The sequence below is a fragment of the Anopheles moucheti genome, chromosome 3 (assembly GCF_943734755.1).
Source record: "Anopheles moucheti chromosome 3, idAnoMoucSN_F20_07, whole genome shotgun sequence".
In the NCBI taxonomy this organism is placed as follows: domain Eukaryota; kingdom Metazoa; phylum Arthropoda; class Insecta; order Diptera; family Culicidae; genus Anopheles; species Anopheles moucheti.
Genome location: NC_069141.1, coordinates 82,714,525 through 82,735,272, shown reverse-complemented (window position 1 = coordinate 82,735,272; position 20,748 = coordinate 82,714,525). Strand labels below are relative to the sequence as shown.

General features: G+C 44.4%; 4 protein-coding genes across 7 annotated transcripts; 2 read left to right on the top strand and 2 right to left on the bottom strand.

The window, feature by feature from the left end:
• Window positions 1–67: 67 nt before the first annotated feature.
• Window positions 68–9,058, bottom strand: LOC128305630 (troponin C). Of its 4 annotated transcripts, none has more exons than XM_053043180.1 (4): window positions 8,956–9,058; window positions 6,536–6,563; window positions 770–1,165; window positions 68–697 (listed from the first exon to the last, which is right to left on the bottom strand). In XM_053043180.1, the coding sequence occupies exons 1-4, from the start codon at window positions 8,965–8,967 to the stop codon at window positions 663–665; spliced, it is 471 nt and encodes a 156-aa protein (XP_052899140.1). In that variant the 5' UTR covers window positions 8,968–9,058; the 3' UTR covers window positions 68–662. The 4 variants fall into 4 exon arrangements, with proteins under 4 accessions (XP_052899140.1, XP_052899142.1, XP_052899141.1 ...); XM_053043182.1 differs by lacking the exon at window positions 8,956–9,058 and adding an exon at window positions 8,571–8,655; XM_053043181.1 differs by lacking the exon at window positions 8,956–9,058 and adding an exon at window positions 8,283–8,418.
• A 3,582-nt stretch (window positions 9,059–12,640) lies between these two features.
• On the bottom strand, window positions 12,641–15,994 carry LOC128304742 (uncharacterized). Its single transcript, XM_053041958.1, has 6 exons — window positions 15,934–15,994; window positions 15,732–15,860; window positions 15,486–15,657; window positions 13,507–15,421; window positions 13,302–13,395; window positions 12,641–13,004 (listed from the first exon to the last, which is right to left on the bottom strand). Exons 1-6 carry the CDS (start codon window positions 15,990–15,992, stop codon window positions 12,641–12,643), a joined length of 2,733 nt encoding a protein of 910 aa, XP_052897918.1. The 5' UTR covers window positions 15,993–15,994.
• Window positions 15,995–17,307: 1,313 nt separating this feature from the next.
• Window positions 17,308–18,039, top strand: LOC128304634 (troponin C, isoallergen Bla g 6.0101-like). Its single transcript, XM_053041840.1, has 4 exons — window positions 17,308–17,386; window positions 17,465–17,731; window positions 17,806–17,937; window positions 18,011–18,039. Exons 1-4 carry the CDS (start codon window positions 17,350–17,352, stop codon window positions 18,037–18,039), a joined length of 465 nt encoding a protein of 154 aa, XP_052897800.1. The 5' UTR covers window positions 17,308–17,349.
• Window positions 18,040–18,835: 796 nt separating this feature from the next.
• On the top strand, window positions 18,836–20,513 carry LOC128303971 (troponin C, isoallergen Bla g 6.0101-like). The gene is made up of 5 exons (XM_053041080.1): window positions 18,836–18,947; window positions 19,016–19,282; window positions 19,351–19,482; window positions 19,570–19,590; window positions 20,233–20,513. The coding sequence occupies exons 1-5, from the start codon at window positions 18,911–18,913 to the stop codon at window positions 20,244–20,246; spliced, it is 471 nt and encodes a 156-aa protein (XP_052897040.1). The 5' UTR covers window positions 18,836–18,910; the 3' UTR covers window positions 20,247–20,513.
• The last annotated feature ends 235 nt before the right edge of the window (window positions 20,514–20,748 follow it).

Here is a 20,748-nt window from a genome sequence, read left to right as displayed (position 1 = left end):
CTCTTTAATAGTAATCCAAAACATCAAACTCCCATCACGAAACCTCCTTTTAGACGTCATCAAAGTAAAACGCTACTTTTCCAAATCGGTTGGTTTATCTGCGGTTTACCCTTACAAGGGGGTTTCCACAATTGTTGTTTATTTAGCGCTCTCGCTTACAATATAAGATCAACAGCAACATCCAAACCATGCCTCTAGCATGGTGTCGGTGTTTAGTAATACATCTAAGCTCACCACCGTACAAGAACCGGCATAGGGAAATGCGGAAGGGCAAAGGAAAAGCAGCCGTCCCGATTAGCAACCACGGAATATACGGAACGGATAGAATGTAACACTTTGAACAACCATTAGTAGCAACGATAAGCAGCAGCGACGGGTTGTGGCGCGTTTCCTTGCAATAGCCCTCCGTTCCTTCGCCGGTTCTTGCGTCTTTCAGAGCTTACAGATCGCAACATGGTGGCAGATGAACTGATGGTAGAGCAGCGAGCCCAGCTTCAAAGAGCCATCACACGTAGAGGAGTGTGGGCCCGATAAACAGTGGTCCGTTTAGGCACCCCGGTGACACTGACGAAGAAGAAACTTAACGAAGAAATGGGGTTTGTAGGAGTTTTTTTTACGCTTTTGAGATTTTGGTTGCTTAAAGTCCGGGATGTGTGTAGCACTTAATCATCACCACCAGTCATGACTTCCATGAATTCTGTTGTGGGAAGAAGAAATGCAAACGTAATTAAAGATGGCATACATGACTAGGTACTCTGGCGCAACTTACCATCGAAGTCCACGGTGCCGGAACCGTCAGAATCGATTTCCTCAATCATCATGTCCAGATCCTCGTTGGTCAGGTTGTCGTCCAGCTCCTTGAGGATCTCGCGCAGCACCTGGGTGGTGATGTAGCCGTTACCCTCCTTGTCGTACAGACGGAAGGCTTCCTTCAGCTCCTGCTGCATGGCTTCGGCATCCTCCTCAACCATGAACCGGGCGGCCAGGGTAACGAACTCCTCGAACTCCAGCTCACCGGAGCCGTCGGCATCGACTTCGTCGATAATTTCCTTCAGCATCTTATCGTCGAGCTGGTGGCCCAACATGCTCAGGATCGTACCGACCATCTGCGTGCCAATGCATCCCTTCTTCTCCTGATCGAATGCGTTGAAGGCATTGCGGAGCACTGGAAGTGAGTGAGGTAGACGTTTGATTAAAGGTTGTAAAAACTAGACGAATCGTTCAAAACACAGCGTGTCTCTCATTCACAATTTTCATTCTCATAATCCTTCTTAGTGAGTGCGTTAGTAGTGAGTAACAGACCGGGTGAGAAGATGAGTTTCATCTCCGTGGCAACGTATATTTTTAGTGCATCATCAACGCTTGAATTCGCTGCACATTGTAGCCGTTTCCCATCGCTTCCCAAAAACCCCGTACATCTCGTCTACTGCATTTTGAATAGCGGTGTGACTGACTGCTTGGCGCATGTGTTGAATTTAGCTTTCTCGCTCATTCCACCCCGTTGACGATGGGGTGTTTTTCCTTGGCAAATGTTTTTTTTTTCTTTTTTAGCTCGTCTATTCCGCGCACTGTGCTGCACCGATCATTTCACAGTTCGTTTCGGTGTGCACGGTACGGTGTGTGTTTATTAATGAATGAACATCAGCTAGAGGGATGGTACACACGATCGTAAAACTAGTCTCGTCATCCTCTGGCACGGTAGCAGTCAGTACACAAATGGCAGTACGCTCAATACCATCCACCTATGCAACACATTACAGCTGCACGTTTCGAGGGAAGCAGTGCCGGAATTGTGAAATTTATTTTCTCATCACCATCCAAACATGCACCCAGCGCATCTTGGGCAGTTCGGTTGTGCTACCATTTTACTATTTCTTTTTTTTTTTCGATGGAGAACCCTGATGGGAGTCATTAATGCTTTGACGGATGCATAAAAACGGAAGTTAAATTTTCGCATACAAAATGACCATGGTACGGTTTGGTCAGGTTGGGGGTTGGAAAGGGATTTTATGTAGTCCGGCCCGAGTTTGCATGTGCGGGTGCTAACATGCACGCGAATTTAAATGAAATTTTCTATTACGTGCTTTCGGTGGCGTCCTTTCGTTTATTTTTCGTTGTTGGAAAAGATGAAAACGTAACAACACCCTGGGGACGCATTATGTGGAATGGAAGCAATAAGTGCGGTATGATAAGCGGAATTTTGTGTTGAAATTTTTCCTAAAGAGGATAATACAGCGTTTGAGGAGCATATTTTGATAACACATTTAAGCTGCTCGCAATTTAAAAAATTGATGAAAGATATAAGAAATTGTTTTCTCGCGGATTAAAATAAATATTCTATAATCTCACTGCTTTTAATGATTCTTTCTACTATTATTACAACTTCCAAAAATAATTACCAGTGCAGTACGATTTCAATGAGTGAATTAATTCAACAACCTTTTTTCCTGTACTTGTTGCGTTTTAATCACCCATTGATGCACCTTCCAGCTGTGTCATCCGCGGAAGCACGTTTCATTCATTATCATGCAGCGTAGACTGCGCGACCGCTTAACGACCACGCGAAAGAGGCACAACCCAATCCCAACTCCCAGGCAAAGGCGAACCTCATAAATCCAACCCCTGAAACGTACAGCTTCATTGACATTTGCAGCAGAAGCTATTGGGGAGCGGTCTTGGCAACGTAGCACGTATCTGAAAGTTGGATCTCTGCGTGGATGCATCCACGATGCAGTTGCGTGGTGCGTTTTTGGAGCTTATCAGATTATCGTGCGAAACGGAAAATAAGGGTGTTTTTTTGGGGGGGAGGACATGGCTTCAGTGTTGTGTTGTGCTTTATATTTGGTAGTGATTGTGTTCCTGCACGAATTGTTGGGTGGACAGAGTTGGGTTTATTTTGCTGCGAAGGCTCATAATTCAAGTTCACGGTTATCACGATTGGTTGCCAAACACTCCGGCCACTGTCTGTCACGCTGGTGATATACACCTTGTATGTTTGCGGATGGCGAAATGAAATTCCATCCAAAAGCAGCAAAATGACGCGATTTTTTAGTGCGTTCTGTATTGTTTGTTGTAAAATTAATTTTAAAACTTCATACACGAGCTGGAAAAAAATCCCATTACCCGCAAAGAACTTAAAATTTATAATTCTCTTACTCACAACTCCTTTACTGCATGGAGTAATTGCTTTTTACGACAAGTCGTCTACCAATCACCCAGACGCACCCATCACTCGGTCAATTTCAATTTTGGCACATTTGAACCACATAAAAACAAGCTCACCAATGAGCCGCTAATTGACTGGCGAAGACGTTCAAATCATTCGTCAGCATTAAATGGCACGGGTTTTCATGCGATGGGTTAAAAAACCCCAACGACTCAATCAACCACCAACATCAATTCCACTCATCCACGAACCCATTAGTGAGCATTTATTTTTTTTTTAGAACGTTATTTTGTTTGCTTTCGATTTGCTTTTTTTTGCTTCGTTCAACCGCGCGACCTAGCGTGATTTATTTTCCCAACCAGCTGGTACGAGCTATTTTAGACACCCGTCTGTAGCCTCCGAACCGCAGCAATACTGATCTCACGGGTTAGAACGTTGTCCGAGCTGGTTTCCTGTCTCGTTTGTATCAAGATCATCGAACAGTAGGTTCCATCCCTACTGTGGTGGATGGAATGCACCACCGACCGAAATGAAGTTAACCTAATTAGCATCGTACGCATCGGTTATAAATACGACAAGCAATTGCGTCCACAAGATCGAAACGATCTTCCCCCGGTGCGTGGTAGGATCATTTGGGGCTTGATCTTCATGACGCAAACCACGAATTGCTCCAGTTCGAGTGCATTTCGATGGCAGGCGGGAACGAGATCATAATCTATGCACCGCAAATGCAGTGTGCTTTTTCCGTACCGTAAACTGTCTGCCGGTCGGACTATTGATGGCCGAAGGTGGACGTTTATGCGCACCTTCATTGGCGAATTTATACGTCGTGTGCGAACGCGACCGATCCTAAAACCGATTGCTCTCAATTTTTACGAGTTGCTAGCTTGTTGAACTGGTTTTAAACACCCCATGCCTATTTTTCATCCAATGATGATATTGACAAGCAGACAAGCGGGCTCACTAACCCGCTCGAAGTGGATGTAAAGCTACAGAAAGCGATTGAAAGCGTTAGCAGCGTGTCAAGTTTCACGCTTCGAATCGATTTATGTTCCATCTTTGTTCCATAATACTTACAAAATGATGAGATGTAGATCATGTAAAGCAGATCTATTTCAATACAGCAATAGATTTTATAAAATGAGAAGGGGTTTTGCTATAAAAATGATTGGTATTGTCCTTGAGAAACTCGAACCTTCTTGGAGACATTTCTTTTTTTAGGAGATCTGCCACATTTTATACAGTTCACAAACAGAATTTCCCACCAGCAGGAGCACTCATTAAACTGTACGCTCGATAAATGGATCGTAAAATTGTGAATAATCCATTTTATTGATTTGTACTAGAAATGTAGAATCGCACCTTGACAGAACCACACCAGTTCAAACGAACTAGCCCCGAAGGTCCCGACCTGGTAAGCTTGTAAAACAAACCTATTAAGCAGATTAGAAAATGGTTTGCCGTATTTCCATCCCCCGACAACGACACAATCGTACCGCTTTGCTTTACCGGGTGACAGTTCGTATCGTTAAATGGATTATTGCTCGATGAGGTAGGCCGCACTCGTTGACATTGGATGGTTCGTGATGGGCGCTACTGGGAAAGATTAATTAGCTTCTTGTTACAGCTGATAGCGCTGAGCTTGGTTGACGGTAATGTGGACAGCTAGACGTCGAGAATTGATCTTCAAATTATCTCCAGGGAACGAGAATTCCCGCAATGTCCTCACAGTGAGGGAGTGACAGTAATTCTCCAAACAAGGGCAATTAAAATTACATCTATCAACACCCGCCGGACGGTTTTTGCTGACGAAGATGGGAAGCTGTGTAGAATTTTAATCGATTCAAGAAGCCACCTTCGTGTCATCTCATACGGCTCTTCGTAATCGTTTGATGATCAACTGACGTCATCCTTGGAATAGGACCAATTCATCATACCTTTCCTTCACTAAGCTTGCGGAGAAAGTGAAAGCCTTTAGGTGGTCTCTCGCTCTCCGGGGCCACACAATTGGCATAATCTCCTGCTGGAAGCTCAGTAAATCCCTATCGACGTACGCATTTGGCCAACCTCAAAATGTTCAAGGATCTTGCTCTCGCCTGACTCCATCGGTACCGTAACACCTTAGAAGACAACCGATTAAAGCAAAACGGTAGCCCAGTGCGGGTTGAAGTGGTTTTTGGAAATGATTACAGTCCCTCCTTACGCGCCTTCGCCCCGAGGGGACATGCGTGCTCTGAATGGTGGGTGTGTAGTGCAGTGTTGAGTTGTCTAGTTTTAATTTCACCTTCGTTTCCCACCGCTACAGACACATAACAACCAAGCCAAACCCAGTCCGGTCCGGTTAGTGGTCGGACTTAGTGACAACTGTAGTCCTAGGTCATGTCGACGCACCATGAGGCCACTCCAAAAACCAAATTTCTTTGTCGTAGGACCATGCAATGCTTTGTTTTAGCTCCCGTGAGATTTACCAGCGGGTTTTCGGGTTGGTGAAAGGATTCCGCCCCGGCTACCGCTATCCATTCCTCTTCTGGCAGGATAATTTTGCACCTGCTCCCCCAAAAATACCCCACTTACAGCGCTTTACATAACACAACGCGAACAAAACGAATCAAAATGGATCAAACCGTCGAGCGAAAGGAAACCGTCGATGATAGCAATTAATGTGCGCAACGGCAGCAAAATTTCAAACAAACACACGAGAGATAAGAAGAAAACATACAAGGTACAAAGAAAAATAAACAACAGCCGTATCAAGAGAGAAAAAAATATGACAAACGGAAAACACAACTTTGTGGATACAAAACCGACCATTAAAGTGACATTCGCCAAAATAAAAAAAATAAACGAGTGACCGAACAAAAGGTGAGGACATGTTGCGATCATCGTATTATCGGGTCGTGAAAGTGACCGAATCGGAATTTGCCAAACAACTTTCGATTACCGCAGCGGGAAAGGGGTTTGCTTTGGTGTTGGTTGTAATTATTGTTCAATCATTCAGCGAATCATGGCGCAAAAGTAAGGCGCTCGGCTATGATGCCGTGAACGGTAATTACATTCATGGGTTGATTCGAAGTATTACGCTGGAAAATCGGTGCTGTTTCAAGGGTTTTTTTCTGTTTGTAATATGCAAATAATTTCCAAGAAATGGTAATTTTCATTAAAACCAGAGCGCTGCCGAAGATCGCTTTAAGGGTTAATTGTTGTTGGTTGGGGGAAGATAATTTTTCACTCATCTTTAACAAGGGGTAAATATTCCAAAACTTGCAAGATTTAATTTTCCAAACAGTTTTCCTTCGTGGGCAATTTTCAACGGGAAGGAGTGAGTGGGAGACACGATTTGCTTCGTAATAACGCTTTGACAATACTTACGTTCCAGCTGAGCTTTGTCCAGATCATCCTGGGAAAGAGAAAAGAAATCGAAAAAAACAAGATTTTAGTAAAAAATATTCAAGCGTCTTGATTGAGAAACTCCATCCACTGGGCAAATATTGTCTTCAGTCAAAATCGGGCTCCCCTTTATAACTCTGTTTTTTGCTGCAGTTCCTGTATCGATCTAGCTTAAAGCTCTAGCTGGTTAGTCTTCGTCAGAAAACAAAAAGTTCACCGTGCTCTTGTTGGTCATGGAAAACTCGCAACATGTTGCCAGGCATGCCCAGCATGAAAAGGAAAACTTGGATATTCAAGACACTCGATAGGTTTATCCAAATACATCGAGCACTGAAACCCGCCGCTTACCGGGCACATCAGCACTGTATGTATTATAAATAGCCGGACGTGTTCTGGGGCCTTTGATCCGGCATTGCCCTCCGCAGTACATCGCGGTACCCGCACACCGGTCGGTCTTCATTTGTATTCCAAACGAGCAGTTGGCAGTTTTCCGTCATTGGTTACTGTCTATCTTTCTTGGCCGGATTTTTTTTTTCGGGCACAAGTTGTTCCAAAAACCGATTGGTATGGCTGCTGATATTTTCAGAATTCGGGGTAGACGGACAGGGTGGCAATAGTGATTGGTTTCTGCTGACGGTACAAATATGACAGGTCGCTCGTAAAGTCAATGAATTGACGAGATCCAACGCGCACCGGTGAGGTAGCAAATATCCATTAAAGCTAGCAAATTGATGCTTCCCAGATGGTGGTGAAATAATGCAGCTGCACAGTATGCGTTTGGTGTTGTGTTTTGAAAAATAAGGCTGCTAAATGAGCGATGAAACACTCTAAATCCATTATCCAAATTAAACACCTCGTCTGATGCGGCTCTCGGTGTAAGGAGTTAAATGTTTCTTTTTAAAATTTTCACAACCATTTTCACAACCACAATTTTCAAACCACCGTAGAAAATTCAATACTGCACGCATTCGAAGTAAAAAATAAGCTAAACTCAGCGTTTTTGGCAGCCAAATTTTACATCAGAATTTCCACTGGCCTAATTTTGAATGACTGGCGTCCCAAATGAAAATCGCACGGGATGCACATTTGCAGCACTTCCTGTTGTTTTGGAACACTCAACCCAAAAAACTAGGTCTCATTATGACTGACTTTCAAGAAATGGACCTAGAGTTCGTAGTATTTTTTCCAACATTGTCCCTATTTATGAAACTGCTTGCTAAACGAACCGCTGAGCGTCGAAAAACTGATTGAGCTTCACTTGGCAGAAGGTAGCACTGGCACAATAGCAACACCACACTGACGGTACGCAGCACCATCATCGTTCCAGGTCCACCGGAGAACACCTTGTACTTGCAGAGTTTTTAGGCCACAACTTGCTACTTCCACCCCGTCTGGTTTTACTCCAACCCTCCGACGAGCCTCGCGCGTTAACCTGCGGGTGAACATTACGTGCAGCAGACAACACACCCGCCCTAGCTGCCGGGATTTTCATGAGGGACGGAAGGACGATGTGATGAAGTGGGTGTGTGTGTGTGTGTGTCGTTTTTCTCTATTTTTTTCTGCTTTGTTCTAATGATTGCAATCATTCACCGTGTACCGGTCGAGAATGTTGCAAAAATCTTGGCAAAACTTGCCCTGTCGCCCCTATTGTCAAGCTGTCAACCGCGAGCTGCCCGAGCGCGTTTGGTTGCGTTCTGGCGATTCTCTGGTTTCGCAACGCTTTACTAACCATCTCGGTGCACTGCACTTGCCGTTGTTCACTGAGTGTTCTTCACCGTAAGACTGTGCGACCGATCTGTAACTGCCGACCAACCGTTATGGGATGCAACTGCGAAGGATGTGGAATTGACCAACCGACCACCTTTGGGAAGCCGTTATTAAGAAAGGCGTTTAGTTTTTTTTTTGTTTTGCCAAACTCAACGAATAAGAATACACCGCAACGATGCAACTGCAACGACAATGCGATGTGCGAAAGTCTTGGGAAAACGTTAGTACAAGGTGCTATAATATTTCTAACCCTTTCTATTCGGCCTTGCCTTAGCGAGGACGGTGCACCAAAGACTGCACCGATTGGGGTTGGACGGTACTGCCACAGGGTGCAACAGGGTACCGACCAAGCCTAGACGCAAGTTTTGCTTTATTAATATGTACAACTGCACTATATTTTATAGTTGCTTGGGAAGACCATCACCGACGGCTTGGGCAGTCAAAGCGAACCACGGAACGAATTTCTTGGAACGGTGCCCAACGAGCAAAAGTCGACATCCCATCACAAACGCAGCAATGGCGCGGGTTCTCGGATCTCATACACATCGAGCGATGTGATGGCGCGAATTTTCCCTTTCACAGCACCTCGTCAAAAACTTTTGGACCCGATCCAGACGTGGCTGCAAAATACTTACAATGGTCGACATGTTGATGCAGGCGGCGGTTACGCGTGGTGGTGTAAAAGCAAATGGCAACTAGCGGCAAATGTGCGTGCCCGGAAGTGGTGCCCGATTCTGCGGATCTCAGTAGAATGAAATGTGACCCCTACCGGAGTGGTGGCTGACTGCTAACCGACCCGTATCGTTGCTGTATCGTTATAATGGCCAACCGTGCGGCCATGTGTGCGAGAGAATCGCGTAGGACATGGGGAGTGGGTGCATTTTACAGTAAATTCACTGTTCGCCCTCACTTCATATAAAACGCTAAGAGTTTATTTTGGTGCTGCTTCCACCCTCAACGATAATAATCCCGATTCCAATCGTTTACACACCGTTCAATGGTCGAAGCATACGCGTAAGAGCGTGTTTGGGTGAGTGAGAATCAAAAAGGAAGAGATCCGATAAGACATACTTTCGTTCCCCTGGTACGAAACGACAACAGTTTGGTGCGAACGTGTGCGAGCACACGTATTTGCTTCTCTTACACACGGAGAACTCCCTCGCAACCAATTAGTAAGCGGCTGTGGTTTGGTTCGGCATTCTTTGGGAGCTGCTACAATTTCGTTCCCGTCTCAAGTTTTCACTATTGCTTATGATATGATACGTTTGGAGATCAATGAATAGTACTGTGATCAAGTCTCACTCAGCGCTTCATCCAGAGCAGTTGTCCAAAAATTCGTCCAGATGATTATTCGCAAAGAATAAATATTTTGAGAATTGCCTATCTCACAGTGCATAATCTTTCTTTGGCATACAACATCCAACGATGTATGTCTCCTGTTGAAAACTTACATAAAAAACTAATGGCAACTCGTTTCACCCTTATTTGAGTAATTATTTCATCAGCATTTGATGGAACAATATAAAAAAGAACTTCACCTGTAAGAGGGTGCCTTTGAAACATAAACTATAGTCATTTCAAAACACAGATTTAGGTTAAACGAAGAATTTGACCTAACTCACCTACGTATCCTAAATAAAACATAGAAATACATAATAGTAATTTAAAAAGAGACTAGTGAGTTAAGTTAAACCTACAACATATTAGGAACATTCAAGAGGAAACAACTTAAAAAGTATTATACAAAAAATACAAACCAGTAAGCCTTGTGATATCGCTTTGCTCGTAAACAGGAGCAACCTATAATGTAGATAAACGTGTAAATATAACAACCAAGACCGGTTTATACGAAAAATAAAATAATTCGTGATTTATAGCCGAACTCCTAGGAGGATTGATTCTAACACCAACATACAAATACAGAGCGTCTCTGCTAAGCTGTGAATGAGTCTCCATAAGATGGGAATTTTCCATTGGCATATCTCCTTAATCTCTTCGAGCTCCCCATATGTTTCCCTTACCCTTACGAACGCATTTGTGTTGGTGATCTTCTTCACGGTTACCGCGAGATGAATCCATTTCGAGCGATTTTCCTATCGTTTTCTAATTTTCTGAAACACCGTACCACTCTTCACACTCTGATGCGTGCCATGCAAGGGATCTCGAGGGCAGCAGCTGAATTGTGGATGGTTTAATCGGTTCTTGCTAGAGAACGTACGCGCGTTTGCTTCTGTCCCGCACATCCGCCACATGAGGATTGTTCTTTTCGAACCGTGAAAATGCTCATATCTTGCTGCTTGTCGTGCATCCCACGGGTTCGCCGCAATAATAGAGCTGTTTTCCAACTCTCTACCACTGGTTCTACCACTGGTGGACTGATCGTTCGTCTTTACATTGTCTATTTTGATGAGCTGGCATCGCGGTTTACGATTTTTTTTTTTATGTAGTGTGACGGCATTCGGGCATGATCATAAATTTGCTTGCGGTGATCCATTTTTCATGTTGCACAAGATGGTAATTATGGGAAGGACATTGGAACAAACATTGTTATGGTTTTGTTAATCAACTGTCTAAAAGATAGTTTACACGAAAAAAATAATTAAAAATTTATCGATTTACCGAATCAATGAATTTCCATTCCATTTTTCCACGCGAAGAATAATTAAAAACAGAATTTTAAGTGACTGGCAATGGTCACTTTGATTATTATTTACAATTAACTACACCGGATACTAATTTAGCAAAAATAATCAATCGACTGATTCAATTACACTCTCTTCAATTATCAATAGACAATAAAAATGTTTATTGTGCATAAAAACTCAATCCAATTCAATGCTACCCGGCGTATACTGCTCGCAAACGGTTAATTGTTGGTGTTTGATGAAATTATGATTCGCTCTATTATGCTCAGTCCGTTCGCATAATGAATTCCAGCCGTACGTGCTTGTGAACAAAGGTGGAGTGTGTATTCATTTAATTGCATTCACTGCTGCTATCGGAAGTGGTTACGAGTCCAAAGGGTCCGATGCGTACGCCGAATTCCACGTCATAACCGACCAATTAAAATGCATCACTTGTTGCACATTTGGTGTGCGTGCACTATTGGGAGCAGCAATGATTTGATTTGGGAGTTTCAGTGTGCATTGTGTCTGTGATACAGGAACATAAGAGCGAATATTTAGAATATTTTCTCTTTCATTATTCTCATGAAACAATTTTACAATTTTAAATACACTCCCCCACCGCTTTTGTATAAACGATTTTCCTTTGTGCTCACTAAACGCTTTCCTATTACAGTCGTCATTCATTAACATTCTCGAGCTTGCGAGCGTAATTTATTTTTGCTGCAGAAATAAAAAAATCACCCACAATTGTCCCATAACCTGCAAAGCAAAGCGTCAGTCAACAGCTATGCTGTAGAACGATTTTCAAGAACGAATCCGTTTTTTTTCTTTTTTGTTAATGGTTTCCGCTGGCCCATCATTGACTAACGCCAACGCGTCTATCTGTCATCACTAGAGGTACAAAAGCAAAGAATGTTCCTTCCTTCCTCTTGACAAACCCGAACAGACACACGTTCCATCCGGTAACCGGCCAGACCCGAGGCCGGTCGCTGGGTCTATAAATATGCGAAACCGACCAGTCCCGCCGTTCCCCTCGCAGCCGGTTCAGCGCGAAACCTTTTGTTTGACCTGCCGGCATGGATGCTGTAGAAAGCATTATAACCGGTTAAAAACGTGATGCCAAGCCGAAAACTGGGGCTGGGTGAGTGGGCCACATTTTCCCAAGGACCAAGGTAAGCGGGAAAACATTCCCTCTCACTCACTGCACAGTTACCGTTGCTAGGCGCTCTGTACACGATGGTTGTACGATGGTTAGGAATCTTTGAACAAGAGGAGGTTTTGTCATAAACCACTATAAACGCGTGGCTGATCTGGTAAACGAAGACATACACTCACACACACACACGCTCGGGAGGGAAAATTCGATTGAAACCTGCTAAAATCAACACCCAGATCTGGCAGATGAGTAAGGGGAATGGCCATCATCCAAACGCAAATCCATTCTCATGCTTAACTTCCTCGACCAATCCACCGTTTAACTTCACTAATGCAGTTTCGGGGGAAAGTTTTGGCAATCTGCCTACGGGAAACTATTTCTGCATCCAAACTATTCAACCAGCTCTGCCAACCCAGACGAGCTGTCTGTCGTACTCTAATCATTTATTCATGGTGCACATAAAGTCCGTACAGTCACACAAACACACGTGCGGACATTGTTCGGTAGGTGGTGGTTGCGTACGATGGCCCATCACCATCAGTGGATCGCTCCTCCGTAGGACGCCCGGTGTCGATTGCTACGCAGTGACTGATGCAGCGTACCGGCGGTGCGTCCCATGTAGCTCGTCCCAGCCGGTTCGTCGTAGATACCTTGCTGCTGCTGCTGCTGCTGCAAGGGAAAGTTTATTTTGATCTCGGACTTTTGCTTCTTCAAACGTTTGCTGGGATGGGGCGGAAGTGGTGGCGGTGGGGGCTCGTTCGGGTAGAATTCCAAGGATGGTCGCGAGCGGTTCTCCATCTTCCAGGATATGTACTGGAACTGGTTCGAGGGTACAACGGCGGACACGTAGCTGCGGCCACTCTCGATGCTGGTATCTGACACGCTTCGCTTGATATTTGGTCTGAGTGGAGCAGATCGGATGGCAAACCCGGGGCAACGGCAACAGGATGCGGAAGAAATAGTAAGAATAGTTTAGCGGAACATTGGTTGGAAGAAGTATCATGAAAGTCTAAAATTAAATTGCGCCTAATTGGACAATACCCAGAAGCTTCATTTGCGAACTGTTTCCGTTCCGCTTCTCTGCCGGGAAACTTAACCCATTAAGGAGGTCAAACGAAAAGTTCCACCGGGCAAGACATTCATAATATTATAAGGGTACATCGGTTTCTTGAAAAGGGTTTGGATCCGAACACCATACCTTTCTGGCGTTAATGGCTTCTTCGGTGGCATCGGAGACATGTACGTGTTTTTCACGGTGTTATTCTCCACCGGCAGTACCGAGGTTTTGGAATCTGTAACGAAAGAAAACCCTTCAAGAGTAGCCAAATTCCTGAAAACATTACAATCCCCCTTCAAAACAAACTCCCCACTCTGGGGACTGCGCAATATCCACGCATACTCACGGTTCGATTGGTACAGGGACATGCTTTTGAAGAAACAGTACGTCACCAGCACGCCTGTTAGTAGGGCCACCAAGATCGACGAGATAATGATACTTATCATCATGATCTTCTGATCCTCTACCAGCCATGCACGCTGCCCGTATAGTGGCAGTAGTCGGTAGGGCAAACAGTTGAACGGCGATACCATTACCTCGTGCAGGCTGAACGCACAGAAGATGTAGTTCTTGTCCGGTACCAGGTTGACGATGCGAAGCTTCTGACTGCTGAGCGTCTGGCAGTGGGCACTGCTTTCGACATTGGTGGAAAACACGGACGCCAGTGTGGAGGTATCGTGAAACCAGAGCACCGCACCGTACGTCGTTTTGTCAAACAGTAGTTCCACGACGCCCTCCTGTGCTTCGGAGACGGTGAACAGTTTCGTACGGGTAGCCACGGTTAGACCAATCGTGCTACCATCGACTGATCTCACCGGGCGATGTTTTGTCGGCTTTTCGGCGACGATGTCCGCAGATATTGGGTTGGCAGTACTCTCGCACTGGAGTTGTACGAAATTGGGATGTACTGTTGGAATTGGGACGGTAGTCGTTGCCGTACTGGTAGTGTCGGATGTACTGGTGGTTTCTTCACTACTCTGAGTGCTCTCCGATGTAGTACTTTCTTCTGTGGTACTTATTGTTGTTAATTCTGTGGTAGTATCCGTCGGCGATGGAGTAGTCGTTGGATCCGTAACCGTTGGCGTAGTGTCCCACGTTGTAGAAGTTGTTTCCGGTGTGGTGAGTTCTGTAGTGGTAGGTTCTGCTGTAGTTCCGACACTGGTGTCAGTCGTTGAGTCTGTAGTTGAAAACGTTGTGGATGACGTGTCCCAAGTGTAGTCAGTTGTGTCTGTTGATGTGGAATCATCATCGGAAGTTTGTAGCTCCGTTGTAGTACTATAAATCGAAGAGGTGGCATCGTCCGTGCCACTTGTTCCCATCTCCGTTGTAACCTCTGTCGAGGTGGACTGTGTAACTGTAGTCATGCTGCTAGAATCAGTTGTTTGCATCGGTGGTTCTGTTGGATTGAAGGTACTCGAAGGCTCTACGGTGGTCGTTATTTCACCAGATGGTACAATAGACGTGTTTGGCGTTGGACAGAGATCAACGTTTTGAACCAGCATACCCTTAAGCTCCGTAGGACCTTCACACACGGGTTGATCCAGCACAAGATTAGAGGTTAGCAGCAATTCTTGCAGGTACTGCAGCGAACAGTCACACTCCCAGGGATTATCTTTCAAATATATCTTCACCTCCGTTCCCTGCAAACAGTCAAACGTTCCCGGTTTGATAACGGTCAGCTTATTGCCAATCAGATGGATCTGCTTCACCGTGCTGCATATGTCATGAAACACTCCGACATCGAGCCACGTAATGTGTGAACTGCGCAGGTACAGGCTCGTCAGTGAAGGCAGATTAGCGAAAGTGCCTGGCCGGAGCGTGTCATCGAAAAGGTTGTACTCCAGTGAAAGTATCTCCAGCCGTGGAAGCGTTGCGGATCCGGTCAAATTTTTGGGACTCGTCGAATCCAGGCTGCTTTCGATGATGAGACGCGTCAGCGAGTACTTCATTGGGCTCAGCACGTACGGGTCGATTCGGCGCAGTGGTAGATTGAGCAGGTTCAGCTCCTTCAAGCTCTGCAGGCCCAGAAAAATTCCCGTTGGGAGATGATCAAGCTTGAGCGATTGTAGTGTGAGCACGGTCATGCCAAACATCGAACCGACATCGAACGATTCCGGCTCTATCGTGGCAATGTTGGAGTTAATCAACATTAACGAAGAAATCTCAAGGTCCACATCCAGCTGTAACCAATTTCTTCTCAGGACGTCATCGGAAGTCTTCAGTGCCAGCATGCTCAAACCAAAAGAAGGACAAGAGCTTTCCTATTGTATGGAAGCATCGCAATAATTAACTTTCTTTTAGTTCCTTCACGAATCTTGAGCTCACCTGGACTAATTCTTGTACTTCCATGGATATATTTGCTACATCCACATCCGAACATTCTATAAAACATTCAACGATTTTACACTTTGCAGCATCTTCGATAGCATCCACTACCAAAAGGGGATACACTTTTCCAGGTTTTGGTTTTGGGGGATCTGGGGGTTTAGTCGAATCCCTGTAGGTATATACGTTACATTGTAAAGCTTTACCAACGCTCTTCTCAAAACAGTTTTTCTCACATACACTTACTTTTCATCCGCCTTCGTAAAGATGTCGGCCAGTACGAGACACATTAGGATGGAAAAGCAAATAACACAAAATAGCACTGCCAGACAACCATTCCGATTCCGGTTCCAATCGAGCGTTGGTGGACAGCTGCTAAAAGGCACAAATCAACATCAACCATTCGATCATCGAAATGCAGATAAAATCGAAGTTCTGTTTAGCAAACCTTTTGCTCGTCCGACTCTGTGATCGGTTGGAGTTGGTAATTTTCACTCTACCCTTCATGCTGCACTGATGCACTTAATTATGTTGAAAGATTTTCTTTATTATCACTGCACCGTTTTTCCAGCCAATTTTACCATACTCGAAGCAGCACATCCGGGTGCCAAATTATCACTGAAACTGGCTGTGGCACACTCGTCCTCGACACTCATTAGTGCGCCGTTATCGGTGTCACACCATTTGGTACGGACTGCCGCGGCATTGAACAGACGAACGGTAGGGTAGTGGCGAAAAACGTGGAAGGATATAATCATCTAATCAAATTGAGGAGCATGCATTGCAATCAGGCAAGCAAATAGCTTTTCACCATCGATCAGTGTGGATGCAGCAGGTAGCTGGGTGTCAGAAAACGGGTTCGTTTCCATTTTCCGGGTGTTGTGACGCGTTAGATAGTGGGAGTCTAGCCATTGGCGATTGTTTGTAACGCATTTCACACACAATTGCGCTTGATATCGAAACTGATACGATGATTTCCCTAGTGTAAATAAGAGTTATCATAGAACGTGGACGAACGGCAGGTTTACTTATGCAACGATAGATAAGCGATTGGTCGAATGGCTGCAAATGGAATGGTTTTGGATGGAATTTGTTTAATTAGATATGCCATCATCATCAGAAACCTTTCCGCGGAATACAGATGGTGAGAAAAGGTTGTAATTTTCGATCGCAAGTTATTCATTCGGAAATAAAGTTTATCGCACTACATTAGCCGATTCGAAGAACCCTGTAACGCCTGAATTTGAAATTGCATACACCGTATTGCATAACCACAGGCGTTTAATTATTTTCAAATCTGTAACATAAACTGGCGGTTTTTTACGGTTTTTGGAAAGTTTACTTAAGTTATATTATAATTAAAAAGTATGTTAACAGAAAATCTCCGAAAATTAACAGCTTTAATTTATGCGTAATATTGATTTTGGGTATTTTAAATCATATTTATTTTACAGTTTACGTAATTATTGTTACACTGGACAATCATAGCATTTCAACTTTTTATGCATAAATAGTTCATTAAATTTTAAGACTATTCACAGTTTCAGATATTAAACATTTAACTGAAATGACAACTAACCACAGTCAAGCACACTGTGAATTGTACCGTCGAATTGAATTGATCAATTTGTGTATACATTGTCGATCACCGACAATATTGCCTCAAAATAGAGACACAAACCCGCAGCCAACAACCATTCAATTCGCAAACAATTGTAATCGGTACAGCCGATGGAACAACCGCTTACAAAAAGGACCACCGTCCGTGTCAGTCACGGTTAGTCTTACCTTGACCATTTCACGAGAACGTGTGTGAGTTTTGTTATTGTTTTGGATTACTGATCGTCTCCTTCATCGCATCAACATGAATAAGTCGGAGTTAAGCAAGGATCAAATGAAAAGTAAGTTTTCCTTATCGTCTAGAAACGTTTCATCGAAGGATTTGAAGGATTAATTAACCAAAAACAATGAACTCCTAGTCCTGAAGGAATCCTTCGAGGCGTTCGACATCGAGAAGAAGGGTAGCATCTCGGTGGAGGTGGTTGGTACCATTCTGGAGCTGCTCGGGCAAACTCTGTCGGAGGAAGAGCTGACGGAGGTGATGGAGGAGTACGATGTGGACGAATCGGGCCAGATTGAGTTCGACGAGTTTCTGGAACTAGCGTCCAACTTTGTGGAACCAGAAGAGGATTACGATGTGTTGCGAGCCGAACTCCGTGAAGTGTTTATGATGTACGACAAGAATGGTAAGGGACATGTTGTGCTGCTGCAGCTTCTGCGAATTGACATGTATGGTTAACATGTTGTGTTTTGCTCGTAGGAACGGGTTTCATTCCGATCGACGTATTCAAAAAAATTCTCCAGGAGTTGGATGGTGCCGTGCCGGAGAATGAGTTGGATGATATCATCGATGAAATTGATGCGGACGGTTCGGGAACGGTTGATTTTGAAGGTAAATGATCACGATGCGATGGGTGCGACATGTTGGTAGATAATATTGTCTCTTTTGTGTCATTTTTCCGCAGAATTTATGGAAGTGATGACTGGTGAATAAATGTAATACGATATGAACCCACCAGTATCGTATCTTCTCAGGCATGGGGACGTCAATATATTACAAAAAGCATACTCTACACACAATCAGAAACGTATAACAAATAACATCCAACATAGTAACTACAGACACACCACACATTACACTATTAAATGCTACAGTGAATAACATCTGACACATGATATGTATTCCCCTTATCGTCCTCGTTCTCAGGGTATCCTTATCGGAAAATGTATTTATCTATCATTACGATAGAAACACAATAAAAGGGTAAAAAAGAACAATTTTAAATTATGTATCGGTATTACTTGCTCAAATTTATTATTGAAAGAAAATCATTTGAGATATTTTTAAATACACAGCATCTTTAGCACATGTGTATAAACCATATTTGGCAGTTGATCATTTTCGACACACTAATGCATAACACTAACCAAATGGCTGATCTCTGTGATGAAGTCTCGATCGCCATACAATCGCCACCCTTGCCCGCGAGGTCGAGTGAAAGTATGTAACTCGCATTCCTCAGCCAACGAATCGCGATTCGCCTTCCTTGTGTTTGTATCGGTTTGGTTCGTTCGATCACGCCTGACGTCACAATATCATGAAGCGTGTGTCATCGAAACGATCAATACTGTTTATTGAGATGCAGCTGATGCTGCCGCAGGTGCATTCGAAATAGAGCAGCGCAATCGCAACCCATAAGCATTACGTCTGCAAACGATTGTAATAGCCTGCCGAAACGGGTGTGATATTCTTTTTTAAAAAGGACGCCCAACACAGCACGGTCACGGTCAGTGCTGTGATAGTGGTCAAGGAAGCTTAACGTTTATTTGTTTTTCGTTTCGAACTCACGGTCAACTAAGACAAAATGGAGAAAGCAGAATTGAGCAAGGATCAAATGAAAAGTAAGATCAAGGACGCATTGATTGAAAGTCTCCGGTATTGTGAAGCTTTGGTTTTATACTCGGAACAGTCCTGAAGGATGCCTTCGATGCGTTCGATATTGAGAAGAAGGGCAGCATCTCGCTGGAAGTGATCGGTACGATCATGGACCTGCTGGGATACGCGTTGTCCGAGGAAGAGCTGAAAGAGGTAATGGAGGACTACGATGAGGATGAATCGGGACAGATCGAGTTCGAGGAGTTTATCGAACTGGCATCGAATTACGTAGAGCCGGAGGAAGACTACGATGTATTGCGGGCCGAACTTCGCGAAGTGTTCATGCTGTACGATAAGGATGGTGGGTGTAATTTGTGCAGCTACAGTGATATCCAGCAATGCTAATTAACCCCAAACGCTCTCTAACAGGGTCGGGTTTCATTCCGGTGAACTCGTTCAAGGCGATCCTCCGAGAGCTGGACGGTGCGGTACCCGAGAACGAGCTGGATGACATCGTGGATGAGATTGATGCCGATGGGTCGGGCACGGTTGACTTTGAAGGTAACAGCGGCTAATGATGCAACCGGCGATGAGCACCATTGCGGGAAAGCACCGTCACTAACAAACCCATTTTTCATCTCGTTCCAGAATTCATGACGGTTATGACAGGTGAATAAGAGAGAGTGAGGGTTTGTGAGTGGGCACGGATACCGACGGTGCATAACCGTGGCTGGGAAAAAGGAAAAAGGAAGGGTAATTACAGTACCGGGTCCGATGCGGATACGGACTGAAAAGCGTGTTGATGTTGCTCTGGGCCCAACCACCTGCACCTCACAAACGTTCCTAGTTTCTCTGTCTTTTTCTTTGCCCATATGCTACAACGGGTCGGAAGTGTCATTTCCATGTTGCAAACGTTCTCGTGCCGACGTGTCTAAACGTCGGATATGTTTTGTCCGTTGTCTGTGACTTGTTGCCGTGTCCTGTGCTGTGTCCTGTCCTTTGTTTTGTCTCTTAGCAGTACGGGTTATTGTTCTCGCTACTTTGGCAAACGTTTCAGTTCGCTTTATTTCACGTCTCTTTTCACGTGGCTGCACAGCAAATGGCACGACGACTGCAACCCAAAGGCACGGCCACGTTGCACTAGGCGCGGAAATGACACACACTGGCAGATGCACCCTCGGGGTCACTATCAACGCAACCAATCCGCCACCATGACGGAGTCATCCGCCTCTGGGGGGAGATCGCCCAAGTTGCTTGGGCGGAATGAAACCCTTTTCAACACGCCTGTTGTTATGCTAATTGTTTTCACAGGTCCAAACGAATAAGCGAAAACCACCAACTTCGGACAGGAGGCTGTACTGGAATACGGCAAACGGTGCCCGGAACTTAAGGAAACTGTTCGCAACGATGTGCTCTTGAATTACACACAGATATTTGCCGTTCAGAAAAGCGCAAAGTTTCAGTCAATTGATTTTGTGTAAGTGAAGATTCATCGTGCTGCTAACAATAATATCATAAAGCCTTGTAAAAGCAATCATTCCGAGATAAAGACATGTGAGAAATAAAATCATGTTAACCCCTTACGGTTAACGAAACAATCTTGTTTTTTTGCTGAGTTTTCACGACTAAAAACGATTAAAATTGCACCTCAATTGCATACATTCTGGTCAATACTTACGCATTTGATAGACGATTTGTCTGAAGTGTTGAAACATGAAATGCAATTCCGAGTATGAAAGCAGCATTAAACATTATTTGCTTACCTTCCAACCCCAAAATGGCGTCATGAAAATTGGCCCAACACAAACACAACACAAAAACGTACCA

Coding starts and splice junctions, on each gene's coding strand:
- LOC128305630 (XM_053043179.1), bottom strand. CDS start 7,872: ATGATGGTGCTGCGTACCGTCAGTGTGGTGTTGCTATTGTGCCAGTGC. Junction 1,166..6,535: donor GGACAAAGCTCAGCTGGAAC/GTAAGTATTGTC, acceptor ACTCACTTCCAG/TGCTCCGCAATGCCTTCAAC. Junction 698..769: donor CGGCACCGTGGACTTCGATG/GTAAGTTGCGCC, acceptor TTCCCACAACAG/AATTCATGGAAGTCATGACT.
- LOC128304742 (XM_053041958.1), bottom strand. CDS start 15,992: ATGAAGGGTAGAGTGAAAATTACCAACTCCAACCGATCACAGAGTCGG. Junction 15,658..15,731: donor TTTACGAAGGCGGATGAAAA/GTAAGTGTATGT, acceptor ATATACCTACAG/GGATTCGACTAAACCCCCAG. Junction 15,422..15,485: donor AAGTACAAGAATTAGTCCAG/GTGAGCTCAAGA, acceptor TCCATACAATAG/GAAAGCTCTTGTCCTTCTTT.
- LOC128304634 (XM_053041840.1), top strand. CDS start 17,350: ATGAATAAGTCGGAGTTAAGCAAGGATCAAATGAAAA. Junction 17,732..17,805: donor TATGATGTACGACAAGAATG/GTAAGGGACATG, acceptor TTTTGCTCGTAG/GAACGGGTTTCATTCCGATC. Junction 17,938..18,010: donor GGGAACGGTTGATTTTGAAG/GTAAATGATCAC, acceptor ATTTTTCCGCAG/AATTTATGGAAGTGATGACT.
- LOC128303971 (XM_053041080.1), top strand. CDS start 18,911: ATGGAGAAAGCAGAATTGAGCAAGGATCAAATGAAAA. Junction 19,283..19,350: donor CATGCTGTACGATAAGGATG/GTGGGTGTAATT, acceptor GCTCTCTAACAG/GGTCGGGTTTCATTCCGGTG. Junction 19,483..19,569: donor GGGCACGGTTGACTTTGAAG/GTAACAGCGGCT, acceptor ATCTCGTTCCAG/AATTCATGACGGTTATGACA.